This window comes from Coturnix japonica, chromosome 7 (genome assembly GCF_054131305.1).
Source record: "Coturnix japonica strain WE chromosome 7, WE-NBRP24, whole genome shotgun sequence".
NCBI classification, from domain to species: domain Eukaryota; kingdom Metazoa; phylum Chordata; class Aves; order Galliformes; family Phasianidae; genus Coturnix; species Coturnix japonica.
This window is the reverse complement of record NC_140669.1, coordinates 25,835,785-25,852,313: the sequence shown is the minus strand read 5'-3', so window position 1 is coordinate 25,852,313 and position 16,529 is coordinate 25,835,785. Positions and strand designations below refer to the sequence as shown.

General features: G+C 39.0%; 1 protein-coding gene across 1 annotated transcript in view; it reads left to right on the top strand.

The window, feature by feature from the left end:
* Window positions 1-730: 730 nt before the first annotated feature.
* SPAG16 (sperm associated antigen 16) overlaps window positions 731-16,529 on the top strand; it is a 339,824-nt gene continuing 324,025 nt past the window's right edge. Inside the window, exons 1-5 of the mRNA XM_015867952.3 lie at window positions 731-794; window positions 2,515-2,561; window positions 3,267-3,365; window positions 7,211-7,338; window positions 12,338-12,475. Coding sequence (XP_015723438.2) covers window positions 737-794; window positions 2,515-2,561; window positions 3,267-3,365; window positions 7,211-7,338; window positions 12,338-12,475 — 470 coding nt within the window. The 5' untranslated portion in view covers window positions 731-736. The remainder of the gene's footprint in view (window positions 795-2,514; window positions 2,562-3,266; window positions 3,366-7,210; window positions 7,339-12,337; window positions 12,476-16,529) is intronic.

Sequence of the window (16,529 nt, the reverse complement as noted above, 5' to 3'; positions counted from 1 at the left end):
AAAGCGTGTAGTCTTTGCTGTGTGTGAGAAGTAAACAGCCCATCTGATGAAATGCTCAAGCTGCAGCAGATGCTGCTTCCTTGCCTTGCTCACGAGAAGTTATGGGATAGAGTAACAGCACTGGTTACTGCTATGTGGGAGAAGATAACCATTTATAACTCAAACTGTTACAGGGTTATAAAGCAGGGTGACTCAGGTGTCTGAATGCAGAATGACTACAGAGAGCTCCGCCATTACTAACAGCCTCCTAGGAGTTTCCATTATACTTGGAAATCAGTCAAATGCTATTTATTCTCACCGTCACCGATTTGCTCTTTGCTTTTAGCTGTAATTTATATCAATTCCATTCTCGATGCTCGGTTATGCTCATATCTTTGCTTATTCTTACCAAGTAAGAGCACTGAGATCTGCTCAGCACTCTCTTATGGGATGCTTCCTCCACAAGTGAATCCCATGGAAAACGCACAGTTATACTCCTAGATAGGAAGGAATTCGTCCCTTGAGGAGGAGACAGAAGCAGGTTTTTCTCCCATTAAAGTAAACAGGGCACTTCCCAGTCAGAAAGTTCGCAGCAAGAAGCCGGTAGGAGCCCCCTGAGGAACCGCAGCACCTCCCGCCCTGCATTGCCGCTCCTCAGCCCGCCTCGCTCCCGGCGGGTGAGGAACTAAATGGGCAGCAAACGCCGCCTCCTCTCGCGATAGCCTTGCAGCCCTGGTAACGGTTTGCAAGCACAGCCATGGAGGAGCAGGACGAGGAGGGGGCGTCGGGCTCCGAGGTGTCCGTGTGCCTGCAGAGTATCCTTCCCCTCACCTGAGGCGGGCAGGCTGTGGGGTTCCTCGTCCCCTTGGGGCGGGTGGGGGCTGGAGCCGCTCACCTCATGGAGCTGGGAGGAAAAGCGCGGTAATGTTATCCCCCCGTAGGGCTAAAAACGTAAAAAGCCTTTTCTTGCCTTCTGTGTCTTAATATTGGTGGTAAAACACCAAAGGTGACCCCGAGCAGGAGCCCATTTCCTTGCTGAACATGTGGGTTTTAGCAGGCTGTGTCCAGAATCTAGAACCTTCTGTTTGCTGTGGCTTTATACAGAACAAAATGGGTTCGGGTCCTTCTCAAAATGGGTTTTGCTTCGAAGATCTGAACTCTGGTTGTGTTGCTGGGCTAGTCCGGTTCTGTCCTTTCCACAGTAGCAGTGCTTAGCTGTGAGCTGCCAGTTCCACACAGCACTAAGGGTCAGGTAATCCTTAGTTCATCGGGCACTGTCAATATCTGAGTTCTCTTGCTAGAATTAGGATGTAAGCCCATTAAAAAAGATAAAAAAAAATCCTCAAGTGCAAAGATTAGCTTTTGTGAGCTTGTGCCTCAGTTTCTATCTGGTTAAAAACACCTGTCTCCATGCCGTGTGCTGTGTTCCACATCTGCAGTAATTAAGGAAGAAATCATGAGGGCATGTCTGTTACAGGTGTTTGCCTTTACAAACCTAAGCCTAGGTAGGAGGTTCTTAAGAAGCATTCATGCCAGCTTGCTGTTTATGTGTACTGTTTTTGTTGAAAGCATGTGGTGTCATTGTGCAGTTTCAGGTACACAGATGTGCTTTGACTTGATTACTGAAAGTGAGGTCTATATTCATGCAGTTTTCACTCTTTTTTGGTTTGTTTAGGAAGGAGAATGATGCCTTTCTAACTGTTACCTTAAGACTCACATCTTTTCAAACCAGAGGTGGTTTTTCTTTCTGGGATGAAGCATGTGAGCCTTCCAGATGGTTACGGTACAACTGATAGCTTGTGTGCTGTGGTGCTGGGATCTTGAATCCAGATGGTACTTTTGCATATGCTGCGCTGCACAAACTGCAGCAAAAAGGTATATATATACACACACATATATATACACTTGTTAGTTTTAGTTGAAGACTTCAGATTTGGGAAGTGGTATTAAGCTCTAATCATGGCTTTTTTCTTCTCAATTTTATTTTGTTTCCTTTTGTAAAAAGAAGTTACCATTTAAAATAGCTGTGTGCGAAGCAGTGAATTGCCCACTGTTCTTCTGAAGTTAATTTCTAGTTTATTTACGTGGGTCATTTGTAAGCTAAGTGATTTCCTAGGGAAACAGCAGCGCATCTTACAGAAAACATTGTTGTTATACTTCTAGGAGCTGTGAGGCTGGTGGATGAGATGTTTATTTTAGTTTAGTTTTACACCATTTGTTATTGTAATGAAAAGCCTGACTGAAGCGTTTGGGGGAACTGTAAATAATTTGCAATGGATTTTTACCATTGCAGAGCTCACTTATCTTTGTATTATGGATGTGCTGTGATTATTATTTAAGGGGCTTGCATCAGCTTTGGTGGATGATGCAGTATTCGCTGTTTGATCTCAGATGTTCAGTTTGGAACCCATCTATGTTTGGTGTGGGTAAGAGCAGGGGTGAGGGTGCTCATCACAGCCTGGTTTTCCTTCGGTGTTTTTTCAAATTCTAACAGGTCACATGCATTAAATGTTTCAGCCTTAACAAAGCCTGCAGAAATTACTATCACAGACTACTCTGAGGATGATTATCAGTACGAAGAGGTAATTTGCTAAATTGCTTATCTTACGTGATCTCTGTAGTATTCATGTTTGATTCTTTTGTTTTACTTCAACATAAAAGTACCCTAGGAGGAGCAGTGAACCTCCTTTTCTGAACTTTGATGATATCTCTAGTGGTCGAGAGAAGATTTGGGTGAGCTTTTTATTTCAAAATTAAGTATTAAAAAGATGGGAGTATTTCCATTTCAGCTTCTTGTTAATGCATAGAATGATAGAATTGCTTGAGTTGGTGGGGACCCTTAGAGGCCATCTAGTCCAATCCCCTGCGATGAATAGGGAAACTTATATTTAGCTCAGGATGCTCAGAATTCTCTGGGACAACAGAGGCTAAGGAAAATCCCCTCTAATTTCACTGATGAGTCCCTAAAAATGATTATGTGAACTTCAACCTCTTGCAATTGCAGTACCCAGAAAAAGCTTACTGTATACCAGCCCTCACTACTGTCTAATCCCTGAACTCTGGGATGAGGTTCCTGAGGCCTCAAGAAGGGCATCATTTCACACAAAACTCAGAGCTTATTTCAGCCTGACCTTCAGTGTCTCCAAGGATGGGAAACAACGTGTAATCAGGGCAAAATATTTTTAATGGGAATGGGATTGTTTTCAGTAGTGATAATAGAGGTAGAGGCGGTTGTGTTGGAGGATTCATAAAACACTGATACTGGTGCTCTAAATCCTTTCCTTTAGGTGTCAGCAGATGATGAATTTAGTCTTCAGGAAGGTGATGAAGACCTGTCTGAGGCTCTGCAGGCTATACAAGAGCAGGCTGAAGATGCTCGTATTTTAGTAAGTGTTTTATGACAAATCAATAGGACTGTCTGTAATTTAGCTGGTATTATTAGGTTAAAAAGTACACATCATCACTCATTTGGATTATGAGATATTTTGTGGAACGGATTACATTTCATAGGTGTTTGTAGGACTGAATGTATCACAGTGGGTAATTATAACCAGTTACCTGTGTGCCGTCTTCTTTTACCTTGCAAACAAGGTCATATTTCAAATATATAATTTGTTTTAAAACATTAATAAAATCAATTAGGTTTTGTTTTATTATGTGAGTAGAAAGAATGAGAATGTGATCCTTCACACAGGAAAGCAACTGCTTGCACTTAACACCCACAGAAATGAGCGCCTGAATACTTGGCTGAATAAGGTTGTTTCTATATTAAGAATGTTTCTGCTACATTGTGTTAAATCAGAAAATTATCATAGAATGATAGCATGGCCTGGGTTGGAAAGGACCACAGTGATCATCCAGTTTCACCCCCCCAGCTATGTGCAGGGTCACCAGCCAGCAGACCAGGCTGCCCAGAGCCACATCCAGCCTGGCCTTGAATGCCTGCAGGGATGGGGCATCCACAGCCTCCTTGGGCAACCTGTGCCAGTGTGTCACCACCCTCTGGGTGAAAAACTTCCTTCTAAGGTCCAACCTGAACCTCCCCTGTCTCAGTTTCAAACCATTCCCCCTTGTCCTGTCACGGTCCACCCTTGTAAACAGCTGTTAAAGCCGTTTCTTGTACACTCTGTAAGAAAAAGGTCAAGTGTAACCAGGAAAATCTAAGAAAAATCCTTATTTTCAAACTTCCTTCCGAAGTAATTACCACTAATTAGTAAATGAAGGAGAGCAAACATGAGCAAATGAGATGATGCATTTTACCATTTAAAAAAACATTAAAATATTGGTGTGTATGGATTAAAGCTGACTCTGCAGGGGATATTAAGGTGATATTTTTTCCACCTCTTGTGGGTTTGTGCCTGGGTGCAGTGGAACTGTTGGGCTTTTGAGAAGTCTGGGGCTCCCTCACCCTCGAGCTGTCGTTTGTAGTGTGTATCTTTGTGTCTGGATCCTCAGGGGGAGATGATGCAGGTGGAGCCCTCATCTCTAAATGCCATTTCCCCCCCAGCTGATACAAAATGGAGCTCTGTAGGCCAAGACATGATTTGCATAGTAGTGACTGTACTTACTGTTTCTGTTCCATTTGTCCTTTTCTGTCACAACTCGTGATTCATTTGTTTCTGTTCTCCTTGCTCTAAGACATCATAAAGTTATATCAAGTGTTTTGAAAAATGAGTATCAGAATATTTTGCATATTAGAGGATGTTTTCAGCTGGTAGAGAACCTAAGAAAAGGTTACAGAACTTCCAGAAAATCACACAGATGAAAGAAAGCAGAGCAAATTACTTTCTTTATTAGACAGAGCTTCTGCACTTGCATTCTAAGACCTTTATTTTTTAGTATCCCGGGTGGTAACCTGAAGTCACTTTGCCATCATTAACCTTCTGTTTTGCTGTTTAAGTTTGATTATTTTGTTAGATCTTGTTAAAAGTCTTCAAATCTTTTTTTTTTGTGCCTGCACAAAAAAACACTCTGAGTTTTAGAGAAACGTTCCAGCTTGTTTTCCAGGGAAATCATTTGTTTATCTGATGTTAAAAAGCAAAAAGTCCTCCAAGTTTTTGTGGAAATCTATAGGGTTAAGCACTTGGTGGTTAAGTTGTTGGTCAAGTGTGCAATCCTTATGCCCAGAGTCTTTTGAGGATTTAATTTCAAAGAGTAGTATTTAATTGAGAACAAATAACAGTAGCTACTCTTGGGTGTCTGTTTGGCCCCCACTTCTAAAGAGGTAAATATACACACAAGTGGTTAGCCTGATATTGCTTGTGAGGGCTGCAAAGGAGCTGGTTCTTTCCCTCTGCATTCCTGAAGCCCTCTTCCAATAGCGTACAAATAGACTGCACTTCTTTTTCCTTTTGCTGGTCTCTGCTCAGTTCCTGAACTGATTCTCAGTGCTAGTAGCTAGCTAATAAATTATCCTCTGCACAGATGAAATGGATTCCTCTCATATTTCCATTTATTAAAGGAATCAAGCTGTTATTTCTTCCGAAGACTGGCTTTATAGACGTGCTTGGGAAACTAGAAGGAATGATATTAAACATAGACATCAGACTTAGAATAAAGAAAGAAAAGCAAGAGTACAACTGCCATGTCTGCAGATGTACTCTTTAGTTCACATATTGCCACAATTAGAAAGTAGACCTGTCTAATATACTGTCTTTCCAGTAATGAAGATACGCTAAGTATTGTGTTTTACTTGGCATACTGTAGTATCCCTACTATTGCCTTGATCTTGCACATCCACTTTTTCTGTCTGTTAGGCAGGTTGCCTGAATGAAACACTTTGTTTCATGGAAAATGGCAATGAGATCATCCAGTGTAGAGAATGCTGCGTGTTTTTATTTTAGCAGGAGAAATGCTTTTATCTCCAGGTAATTTATGCAGTCATGTTGATGGAGCACTTCCTCCCCTCCTTCTTCTCTGACCTTGGTGGCTGCAGGGCTGTGTCTCCCATTTCTCACTCCTCTCTCCGGCTGCTGTTGTGCAGCAGTTTTTCCCTTCCTGAAGTCTGCTCTCCTGGAGGGCGCACCCAGCATCACTTAGAGTTGAGCCTGGCCAATGGTGAGTCCCTTTGGGAGCAGCTGGAGCTGGCTCTGATATGATGTGGGGCAATACTGGGCCTTGCTCTCAGGGTGCACTCTGCAGCCCTGTTTCTACCAAAACCTCACCATGTAAACCCCATACGTGGTCCCACTAAGGACAGGAGTAAACTGCAAGGGTGTGGGATTGTCACAGTTGCTTAGGCTAGATAGATGTTGAGCTCAGGTTTTGTTCTTTCTCATTTTACAAGGGGGACATTTAATTTTACCCACTGTGAGGTTGCCTAAACACATTTAGGTATGTCAGGTAACTGCCAAGTTGCAGTAGTCTCCTTTCCTTCACCTGATAAACTTTAAATGGCTTTGGGAGAGGAACTTTCAGACTTTATTGAAACCCCTCTGAATGGGCTTAATACCAAGCTATACACTGACTTGGTTGAATGCAGTTAACTGAAGAAGTAGATATTACGACAGTAAGGTCTGAAAGGCATTTTTCCTCTTGTAAAATCTCAGTTTTGTTTTGATTCAGCTTTTGGCAGCTGGCCTTGACCCATCAGTTGACCTTATCTTAGTAGCTTTATTTTGATAGTGGCACTGGAGGATCCTTGGTGTCCCATCTGCCTTCTTCTAACACTTGTAGGGAAGTTGACTGACGCTTCATTGTCTGCATATGCATGTTGGGAAGAAAAGGAAAAACTGGTCTTTGTGGGGCTTCCGAATAAAGATGTCTCATTATGAAGATGGCAGCTCTTTCAGTCTTTCCATTCTGTGCATCATTATGGTAAAATGTCTTACTTTTTTTATGTTATCTACCAAAGAATGCAGCTGTGCAAGGTGGAGCACTGATTTCCTCATGGGTAGTTTTGAAGGTTGCCAAAGGGACATGAGGACTAACATTTCCTCTCTGCTCAGTGGCAGAAAAACATCTGTTAGTTCAAATAGTTTTAGACCCTTATCACTTTATGCCAAGTTCAGAGTACTTGCTTAAATCAGGTAATTTTTTACGTAGTTCCCATAACCTTGCACAGATCTTGATGCTAGAAGGTATTACATCATTGATTGCAGATTTGATAAGCAAAGAGAAGGGAGGCATTCAACTGTACTCCAATAGATCTGTGACTTGGGATGACTTCAGAAATAGTGTTAACTACATTTCTCTTACAGGTTTAATAAAAAATACAATATTCTATTTTCAGGCTTCCAAACCAGTTCTGACTTCAGAGAAATCAGTGTCTGAAGTACCTGAAGCGATGGATGACTTCTTCTGCAATTTTCTTGTCAGTCTGGGTATGTCCAGAACCCTTGACTGCTTCCAAACTGAATGGTAAGACATTTTAAATAACAGCATAATAGAGCATAGTAGGAATAATAGGAAGTGGAGCTCAGGTATTTCAGGGTGTATTTCCAGTAAACTTTCAGGCTGAGTCCCAAATATGTAGTGTTTTACTGAACGAATAAATATATTAGGTGAAAATAATTGTTTTTAGGACAGATTTTCCCAAAAGCTGAATCCAGGGAGCTGCTGAACAGGTAGCTGTGAAGGTGTCTCTGCATTTCACCTAACTCCAGGTGTTTGCAAGCCTGTAGTGATTGGGGCCTTGGGTCTCTTTTGTGACCAGGGAAGAGAAATACCTCATTTGCAATGTACTGTTTAAATACACTCACATCTCCATGGACTACCGAAGAAGACAGAAAACCAGCTGCAGTCCAGAGGTTGTTAATTGATGAAATAAATCCAGTGCAAAATGACCAGCGTTTCATTTCAGTGGTGCTGAGATATACTGTGCTTCTGCTATTTTCTTGCTTTCCATAACCTGGGTGCTCACTGAGTGCTTCGTAGTGTGTTGTAGTACTAAGTCTGTTTTACTTATTTTGCATGATTTTGGATGTTTTTCACAGACCTTGTATTTTAAGGTAGAATAAACACACTTTGCATGACTTGGTAAGTCAGTCGGCTTTCTTATGTTCATTAATTTCAGTGTCACCTAAACGATCCTTAGAGCAGGAGCTCTGTGCTTCTGCACTTGTTTCAACAAAAGGGCTGATACGAGTAGTGTAAGTTTAAAAATGTTTAGTATTTTTTATGGGAAAAGGTAATTAATACTGGGTGGATGTAAATAACGACCTTTTGTGAAACTACAGCTTCCTCTGGAGCATTTACTGTCTGAATTTATATCAGTGGCAAAATTCAAATTGCTCTTTAACAGGGCAAGAGCAGGTTTTAGCAGGCTCTGTCTTGTAAATCCTTAGGTGTACATGCAGTTTTTGTTCCTCTATGAGTAGTATGTTTAATTTCAATGGTGTTACAAATAAGCTCAGTGTGTCAGGATACGATCCTACTGTATAGCAACTGGCTGCATTAATGCCTTATTTCAAAACCTTCCTTCCTGTTGGTTTGAGATAGATAATTTACAATATTAATGAAAGTGAGAGCAGATTAGTGTACTCAGGTTCCTCATTATGTATTGGGACGACTCTCTTGGTCTCATGCTGTGGTGATCAAGTACTAATGGAATTTCAAATGAGAAATTAATTAACGTAGAGAAAATTTATCAGAAGGGCTGCTTTGAAATAATTGTCTGTCTAAGATCTAAAGGTCACTTAAATTGAAGCAAATTATCTGTTTATTTCAGTGTTTGAAAAAACATTTTGGTATGCTGTCCAGCTATATAAGATGTCATGAATGTTTTATTTTAAGGCAAACTCGTTATTTCTTTGATGTCAAGAAAAAACTTCCAACATTCTCAGTGATCTTCTTCGATTAAGTATTTTTTGCACATTTGTTTTCTTCCAACTGTACTTTAAAGAAATTAAAATTAGAGTTAACATTAAATTATATTTCCTAAAAATAATATAAGGTTTTTATTCCTTCGACATATAAGAATTTATAGTGCTTTTGTTGCTCGTGAATTACACTGGATTGACAGCTCTGCAATATGAAGTGCGTGAGCTGATCAGCTGTGAATTGATGGATCCCGCAGTCTATAGTTCCTAATCCCAGGGAGCTCTCTGCTGCTGGCAGCCTGGTACCAGTCTGACAAGCAGATGAGCCATTTGCTGCTCACACACAGCATGAAGCTATCACTGCCTTTAGTGAGTAAACTCATTTGACAGGTTATCTCCAAGTGCTTTAGAGACCTGGAGATGTTTCACTTGGGAATAAAACGAACCCTGCAGGCTAATTACAGAAACAGGATTTGAAAATTCTTTTCTTTGCATGTGGTTAAAGTTGTGAATAAACTTACATGATCATACAAGGTGAAAAGCTATCTGATTCTTTAGTATACCTTTCAAGGGTTGTCTGGGTCATGCATAACAGAGCATTTGAAGCAAAGCTGCCTGTCCTCCCTGAGTATATGGGTAGATTCATTCATATCCATTTTCCTCTACCAGAAAAGGTGTTAGGTTATGATCCTCCACGTCATAACTGCCTGAAGACAGTGGAAGCAATCTGCTTATTTCAGACTGACCTGAGTTTCTTCTGTTGTGGGTCCTCCTTTGCCTCAAAGTCTTACAGTTCTGTTAATGTACATTGTGCCCCAGCCTCATAAACCCTGAGAGAAATTGGGCTTATTAGTTCTGGAACAGCATCACACTAAAGCAGACTCAGGTTTTTTTATTAGAGCTGGTGGAGAATACCCACGTGGCTTCAAGTTTGCTTGCAAAACCTAAGTGGACATCCATATTGTCTTGCTCTTGGTGCTAGCTGTCATGCAGAGCGACTGTCTACAAAGATGAGAATAAAAATCAGTTGTTCCCAGCTTTTCCTTTATTATTTTTTCCTTTATTCCCTTCTTGAGGTCATTCAGAAGAATCAGTTCTGGTTCTCAGCTTGAGCTTCTTTATGATTGAGACGTGTCTCTATATAAATGTCAGCTTGGATTTATAGGGCACTTGCAAGTGCAGTAAGTGAATACACTTTGCATATTTAGGATCAGGAGCAAATAAAAGTATTTCCTGATACTGTTTGTATACACTAGTTATGCATTCTGTTTGTAACTTCTCACTTAATCACAGAAGCATAAATTTATATTTATTTAATTGGTCTCCTGCTGCAGGAGAGGAAAATTTAGATCCTCTTTGTCTTAATCTAGTTTTGCACAAGTCACTTGCCTACAGAGAAAGCGTAACATGATCATATGAATTTTCTACTTATATGCCACAATAATAGATTGGAAGAATACACCGGGGCTTTGTTTTTTGTGCTCATTTTTTTATTAGCCTTCTGTTGAAACTGCTGAAGAGGTTATCAGTTAAAATGATAATTTTCTGTAAGAAATTCTTGTAAGAGCTGAAACTTGAAATTATAGTCCCTGAATGCATCTCTAGGTGAGTTATCCCTTGATACAAGATTATCCTCAGCTGTCTATCAGTTAGTTTAATTGCATGGCCTGTCTGCAACCTGATTGCTTTAGAACTCTTAGGAGCTTGAATTCAGTGTAATTGATGAAGTAGTAATGTATTATTGTAAGTCAGTCTGCTCTGGGCTTTGATTGTAAGATCATAGTTGGCCATCTGTTCCTGTGGTTTCCAAATTCTTAGTTAATTGTAAACTGCGATTCAAGAATTACAACTCATTTGTTCTGAAAACCTTAGAAAAATGCTCATGTGTGCACAGAACTAATTTCATTTTGCGTCACAGTTCCTTTCTATAATGGAATGAAGTGAGAGCAACAACTAATTGGCAGTCAGTTAGGCATGCAGGGGCTGTCTGAGTTTTACAGGGCTGGCTTGATGAAATGAAATCTCACACTGCAGTCTTGTTCTGTAGTTTTCTATTCCACTTCTTCTGCATGCCCCAAAACCTTCATTTCTGGGAGGGCTCTTATATGAGAGTGAGTTTATCAGCATTAATTGTATTTCATTAAAATTAGCTTTCAGATATTTTAGCTCATCTGGAGGCTGACTCCATCTGTTATCTGCCTCTGACGTGTCCTCATGTACAAAGTTGGTATTTTTCATGAAGTGCAGTTGGAGCGCTCAGTGAAGAAATTTTCCTGGCAAACACAGGAGTCCATAGATTTATGATCTGTGGTAATGAGGAGTGCCCTTCAATATTTTTGGTAGGAATCGTATCTGCGCATCAGTCAATGCTCATAAAATAAATGAGCTTCCTTCTTGGCGTTAGAAGTCTGTTGCTACTGTAATTTGCTTAAGAAAACAAAGTGAAGAAGCTATTCTGCTTTGGACAGATTCAGTTTAATCTTTCAAAATCCTTATGTCTTTTGGTGTCAAATGTGAATGACAGCTTAATCTGTAGGAACAGGCGTTTCTACAGCTACCCATAGAATACAGAGAAGCAGCTGACTAAAGGAAGTCATGTGGATACAGGAGTTTCTAACATTCCCCTTGATTTTTTGAAGGGTCTCAGGTAACAGTTGCTTACTAAGTAAGGGTCCCCTGTTCTGTAGATCTTCTTGTTTTTGCAGTGTGGTTTATTGATGGAGGAATGCTGTGCTTACTGACTGCTCTGTTTCCTCTCAAAAGGCAAATAATGTTCAAATTGTTCCTTTTTGAGAGTTTCTACACAGTGCATCTTCCAGCTGCACTCGATATGAGCAGGGATAAAGTCTGTATGTTTGGTTTTCATCTGATAAGAACTACTGGTAGTTTTGTTGAACCTGTGCGGAGCTGATACCGTGGCTGCACAGTGTCTTTATCTTCATTGTGTCTGTTGAACTTTGTACTAGCTCAAGGTCTCACCCTTCCTTCTTTCAGGACAGAAGCAAACAAAGAAATAAATGTTTTGTACTTACATTAACTGGATTCCAGAAGAATGTCCGCAGCGTGTGCATGCATGGAAGTATCTTGTGATTGTATATATATGCTTGAACCTTGGTATGTTTTGGAGTACTTGGACAGATCCTCATTGCTTACAATCATTCCTTGAACAAGTGTAGTTCTGCAGAACATTTTTTGTGATGACATTCACCTTTTTCCTGAATCCTTTCTAACATTACTGTTTTCTTTTTTTTGTATAGAAGTTACTTAGATAATTCCTGTTGCTCCTCATTTAAATGTCTTTAAATTTAGACTAAAATTAATAATGTCAGAGCTTGTCTTTTTATTGCCTCTTGGATTCTTCTTATCTTGTTTGGTTGATGTCCTTTCAAAAGATGAACATTACTAGAAGGTACTGACCTGTGACTGAACGGCCTGAATCCCACTGGTGTGCTAATTGCTGATGATTATAAAAGAGGAAAATGCCTTCAGTTAGGAAATACCCGAGTCTTTATAATTTATTTAAATGCTGACAAGAGAGGGGAAACACCAGTGAGGTGAGAGATGGGAAATGTGGAATGAAATCTTCCATCTTCTCCTAGGTATGAACTCGTGGAGAGAGGTGCGTTCACAGCCAAAGACATTGGGTTGGTGCCAACTGTGTACACCTGCAACCAGCAACTGAAGGCTGAGAACATGCGTTTGAGGGAAGATTTGGACAACTATAAACGTGCTGCTAAGTATGTTATTTGGTTTAATGAATCTTTTGATATGCAGTAGTAAATGACCAGAGAAAGGAAATCCAAGTGCTTAATGGGAGGAATAAATTTGTGTTCGTTATACTGGCTGCTCATATTTATGTTTCTAGGTGACAATTACAATTAAAGCTTAATTTTTTTTTCCTGTATTCTTTTGGAAACCAAAATCTTGATTTTGTTTTATCTTTCCTGGGCTATAGAACATAATTTTCAAGATGCAGTGATGAGAATTAATTAATAGAAAGAATCCAAAGGTTATAATCTTTAGAAGTAGGAAGTAAATTTTAGTACACATTATGTAGTAAAATACTATAAATTAGAGCTACTACAAAATGTCAGCATAGAAAAAAAATATTTACTCTCTTTATAAAGAAAGTAAAAAATCAATCACTTTGGTCTTAGCAGTATGTCAGTATAAATAACCTTCATTGATTACACTTATGTGCAAATTAAAGTAGGTAATGTTAGAAGTCAAAGATACAAGAGAGTTAAAGTATCTAGTATCTTGTATAGTGAAGATGCAGTCTTTTCTGAAGAAAGGTCCATCTGCATGTGTTCTTTGGGAACTAACCCTAAAAGATAATATCACTCTTCACTTTGATTTTTCCTACTGCTTAATTTCAAAAGATGGGCCTGTAGTAATCATATAAGCAACAACCACAAATAAGACTGTCAGCCAAACAAATAAACCCTCCATCTTTCTGGGTTTCGTCTAGATTGGTCAAGGTATTTGTTTTCATTAAGACTGCTCTTCTGTATGAAAAATGGCTACTTAGATCTTAAATAGTCATTATCACCAGCAGTGATTATGGTCAAATTATTTCCCAGTGATAACAATTTATGACCTTTTAATTAGGAAAAATGAGTTGACTGTTGTTTAATAGCATGTAAACAGCTTTAATAATGATAAAGTCTTAATTGTGCACCATCAATCAGACTGGAAGATGGGCCCTGTATAAAACACTTTTATTTTCTTCTATGATTTCTTTGGACATTTGTTTTGAGTGCTGTGTGTCTTTTGTGTACATCAGAGGGCAAGGAGCTCTCACAAACACAGTAGAATACAGCAGTACAAAATCTAGCCCTTCTGAAACATATTATTGTTATTAGATCCCTTGTCTTTAAGCTAAACCTTGGTTGTGACACCTGGTTCTAACTCCTTTTATTGAGGTGTTTAATGAGGTTTTACTTGTTCATCCATTCAATAACCAGAGTCAGTACCTTTGCTATGATGAAGCTAGTATTTGTTAGGAGCCTAAATTACCTAGAGGACAATTTGGGTTTTCAGGTATTGTGAGAAAGAACTCTTCAACTTGCATTCACATCAGGATACCTAAGGGCTCTGAGGAAATGCTGATTTGACTGGCTAGAATATAATGATTTCTTATCAAAGAATGACTCATATTTTGCTACGTGGAGTGCTCAGAAAGCTTTTGTGGTGAGAATGCAGTGCTGTGAAGCATATTTGAAGATAGCTTTAATCACATTCAGTATTTCTGAGCTTGCTTCTCTTGACAATCTTCAGTTGAAAAGAGAGTGTTAGGGACTGAAAACAGTATGGGGGCCCAGGTTTAATGGCTGTAAACCAATTCCCTTCTGCCATAGTGTTTAACAATTGGCAGAAGGGTGTTTAGATAAATTTGGGTATATTAATACATTATTTACATGACTGCATGACAAGCAGTGAGCAACTAGAGTGGATTGCAGTCTGTTGGTTGTGTTTCACTGTGGCTTTTCATTGTTTATAGGGAAAATGACAACTGACCTCATTGACTGTACACAGCATGTGTACATGTTTAATAGATTGTCCAATATTTGAAATCTTATAGAAATATAACAAAATTCCTCAGATGTATATATTAAAAGAAATAAATCAGCCATTCCCTTAAAGTTTAGATGTGCTAGTAATGTTGAAATAAATTAATAAAAACAGATGTATTCTGGTAGAAATAGGTTTGTTGTGTGACAATAGTTAAAACACGCCAAAGTATACCCTGTTTAGTTTTATGTTGAAGGCCACAGCTGATTTCTGATCCTTTGATAAGGGATGCTATCTGCTCTAATATTTCTCTAACTGTAGGCTAGATATTCTTCCTAATACACATGAAACACCTGAAAACATTCTCTGGAGACTGTTGGCTCTTAATGTAAACCAGTTTAATTCATTTTCTTCAGTGATGATGCTTCATTCAAGGATACTATGTTATAGTTACACTTTTTGGTTGTGAGCTGAATAATGGATTATGATTTCATAACCACATTAAACTCTGGCTCTCTCATTTTAAGTGCCTTGATAGTTTCCTACGACCAGATCCTTTTCTTGTTTCTGTGTTTGAATGTATAGGTAGACAACGTGATGTGAAATTGACTATAAGACTGCATTAATCACATGGACCGCTGTGGTATAAATGCTTTAAACTTTTAGGGATTTATTTAATAGATGGAATGAAAATTGTATAGGATCTAAGTCAGAGCATTTTCTAAGTACACAAATAGCAATTATTTGAAGCTTTTTTCAGGGTAGCTTTCTACCCTGATTTTTGGAAACATGCTCACAAGCATTTACTGCAGTTACAGATGGTGTAATGGTTATAAACAGAACAGCCTAGGGAAATGTATTGATTATTGCTATTCCTGCTATCACCAGCAATAAAATCAGTTGATCTCCTCCTCACTGACACAATTTTTAACAATCCTGCACTTGTTTATTCATTTACACCATAAAAAATACAAGATTTCATTTTTTGTGTTGTGCACCATATCTAAACAGAGCTGTTTAGTTATGTGGTAATTCTAAGGTTCTTGATGCTAGATAGATGAAATAAAAGCAGGAGGGCATGTGCTTTCTAATGTTCTCTTCATTTTGATCAGTCTTCCTGAAGCTACAAATTTCAGCATCTTGGAGAATTGACTTCCACAGGAGTTGGAACAGGGCATGAAACTTACCTTTGGAAATCCTTACTTGGTTTTATTGAGCTCTGTCCTCTTCTGCCATTTTTAAACTATTTGAGAAGAGTTTAAGTGGGGAGACACGCAGTCTCTGACATTTATTGTAATCAAGCCATCTGCTTAGCTTAGAAGGGTTTTGCATTCAGGGTCTAATGGCAAGTCAGATTTTATGTGAGTGGTATTATGATGGAGGCGTTTCACAGGACTATACTAAAATCAGTGATGATTCACTTACCTCTCAATTTGTTTGCCATTCTCATGAGCTTCAGCAGAGTCATTAGTCTGTACTTTATATCCCTATGTCAATGCTCTAAGTTATTCTGTTTCATAACTTTAGTGTGTGTGCGTACACAAAGTTATGTATGTGCCTGTAGCTTTATGGAGTCTTTTCCTAGTGGTTCCTGCAGGGGAATTGTTGCCTGTTTGCATTTCTCTGCCAGCTTTGACTGCTGTACAGTGTCATTAAATTCACTGTGCTTTTCTTCAGCTCTTTTTGTCTGTTGCTGCTACAAACAGTGATTCACATATAAATATGATAGTTTGTATTGGTAGTAAATAAAGCAAATGTGCATATGTAGTGGGTATGTATTACTTGTGCTATTAAATGCAATGCATTTTATATGTAGTACTTAACAGGTCCTGTTCCTGGACCTGTAATTTTTGCATGCACTGTTGTCATAGTGGTTTTCCTAACAATTCCACTCCTGCACTGAGGATGAAGTGAGCTTTATTTTTGCAAAGAGCAAATATCTGATTTCAGTGCAAGGTAATTTCAGGCTTCCTTTGTAATGAAATAATACACATACTAATCTTTCCTACCTAATAGACATAAGTAAGAGTGAGGAGAATCTGTGCGTTGTAAATATGCAGAAGGGTATTTTAAGTTTACAGAGGAAAGTGTCTGTTTTCCCTGGCTGTACTTATAACATGCTTAACGAAAAGCAGGTTATTGGTATGTTTGTAATTAATTCTGCTATTGATCTTTTCCTTGCTGCTGTGATGTACAGAGGATAATGCCTGGGAATAGGCTGCATGATATTGGGTAGAGCCTAGAACTTTTCTAGTGTAGTTTTCTTCCAGAAATGCT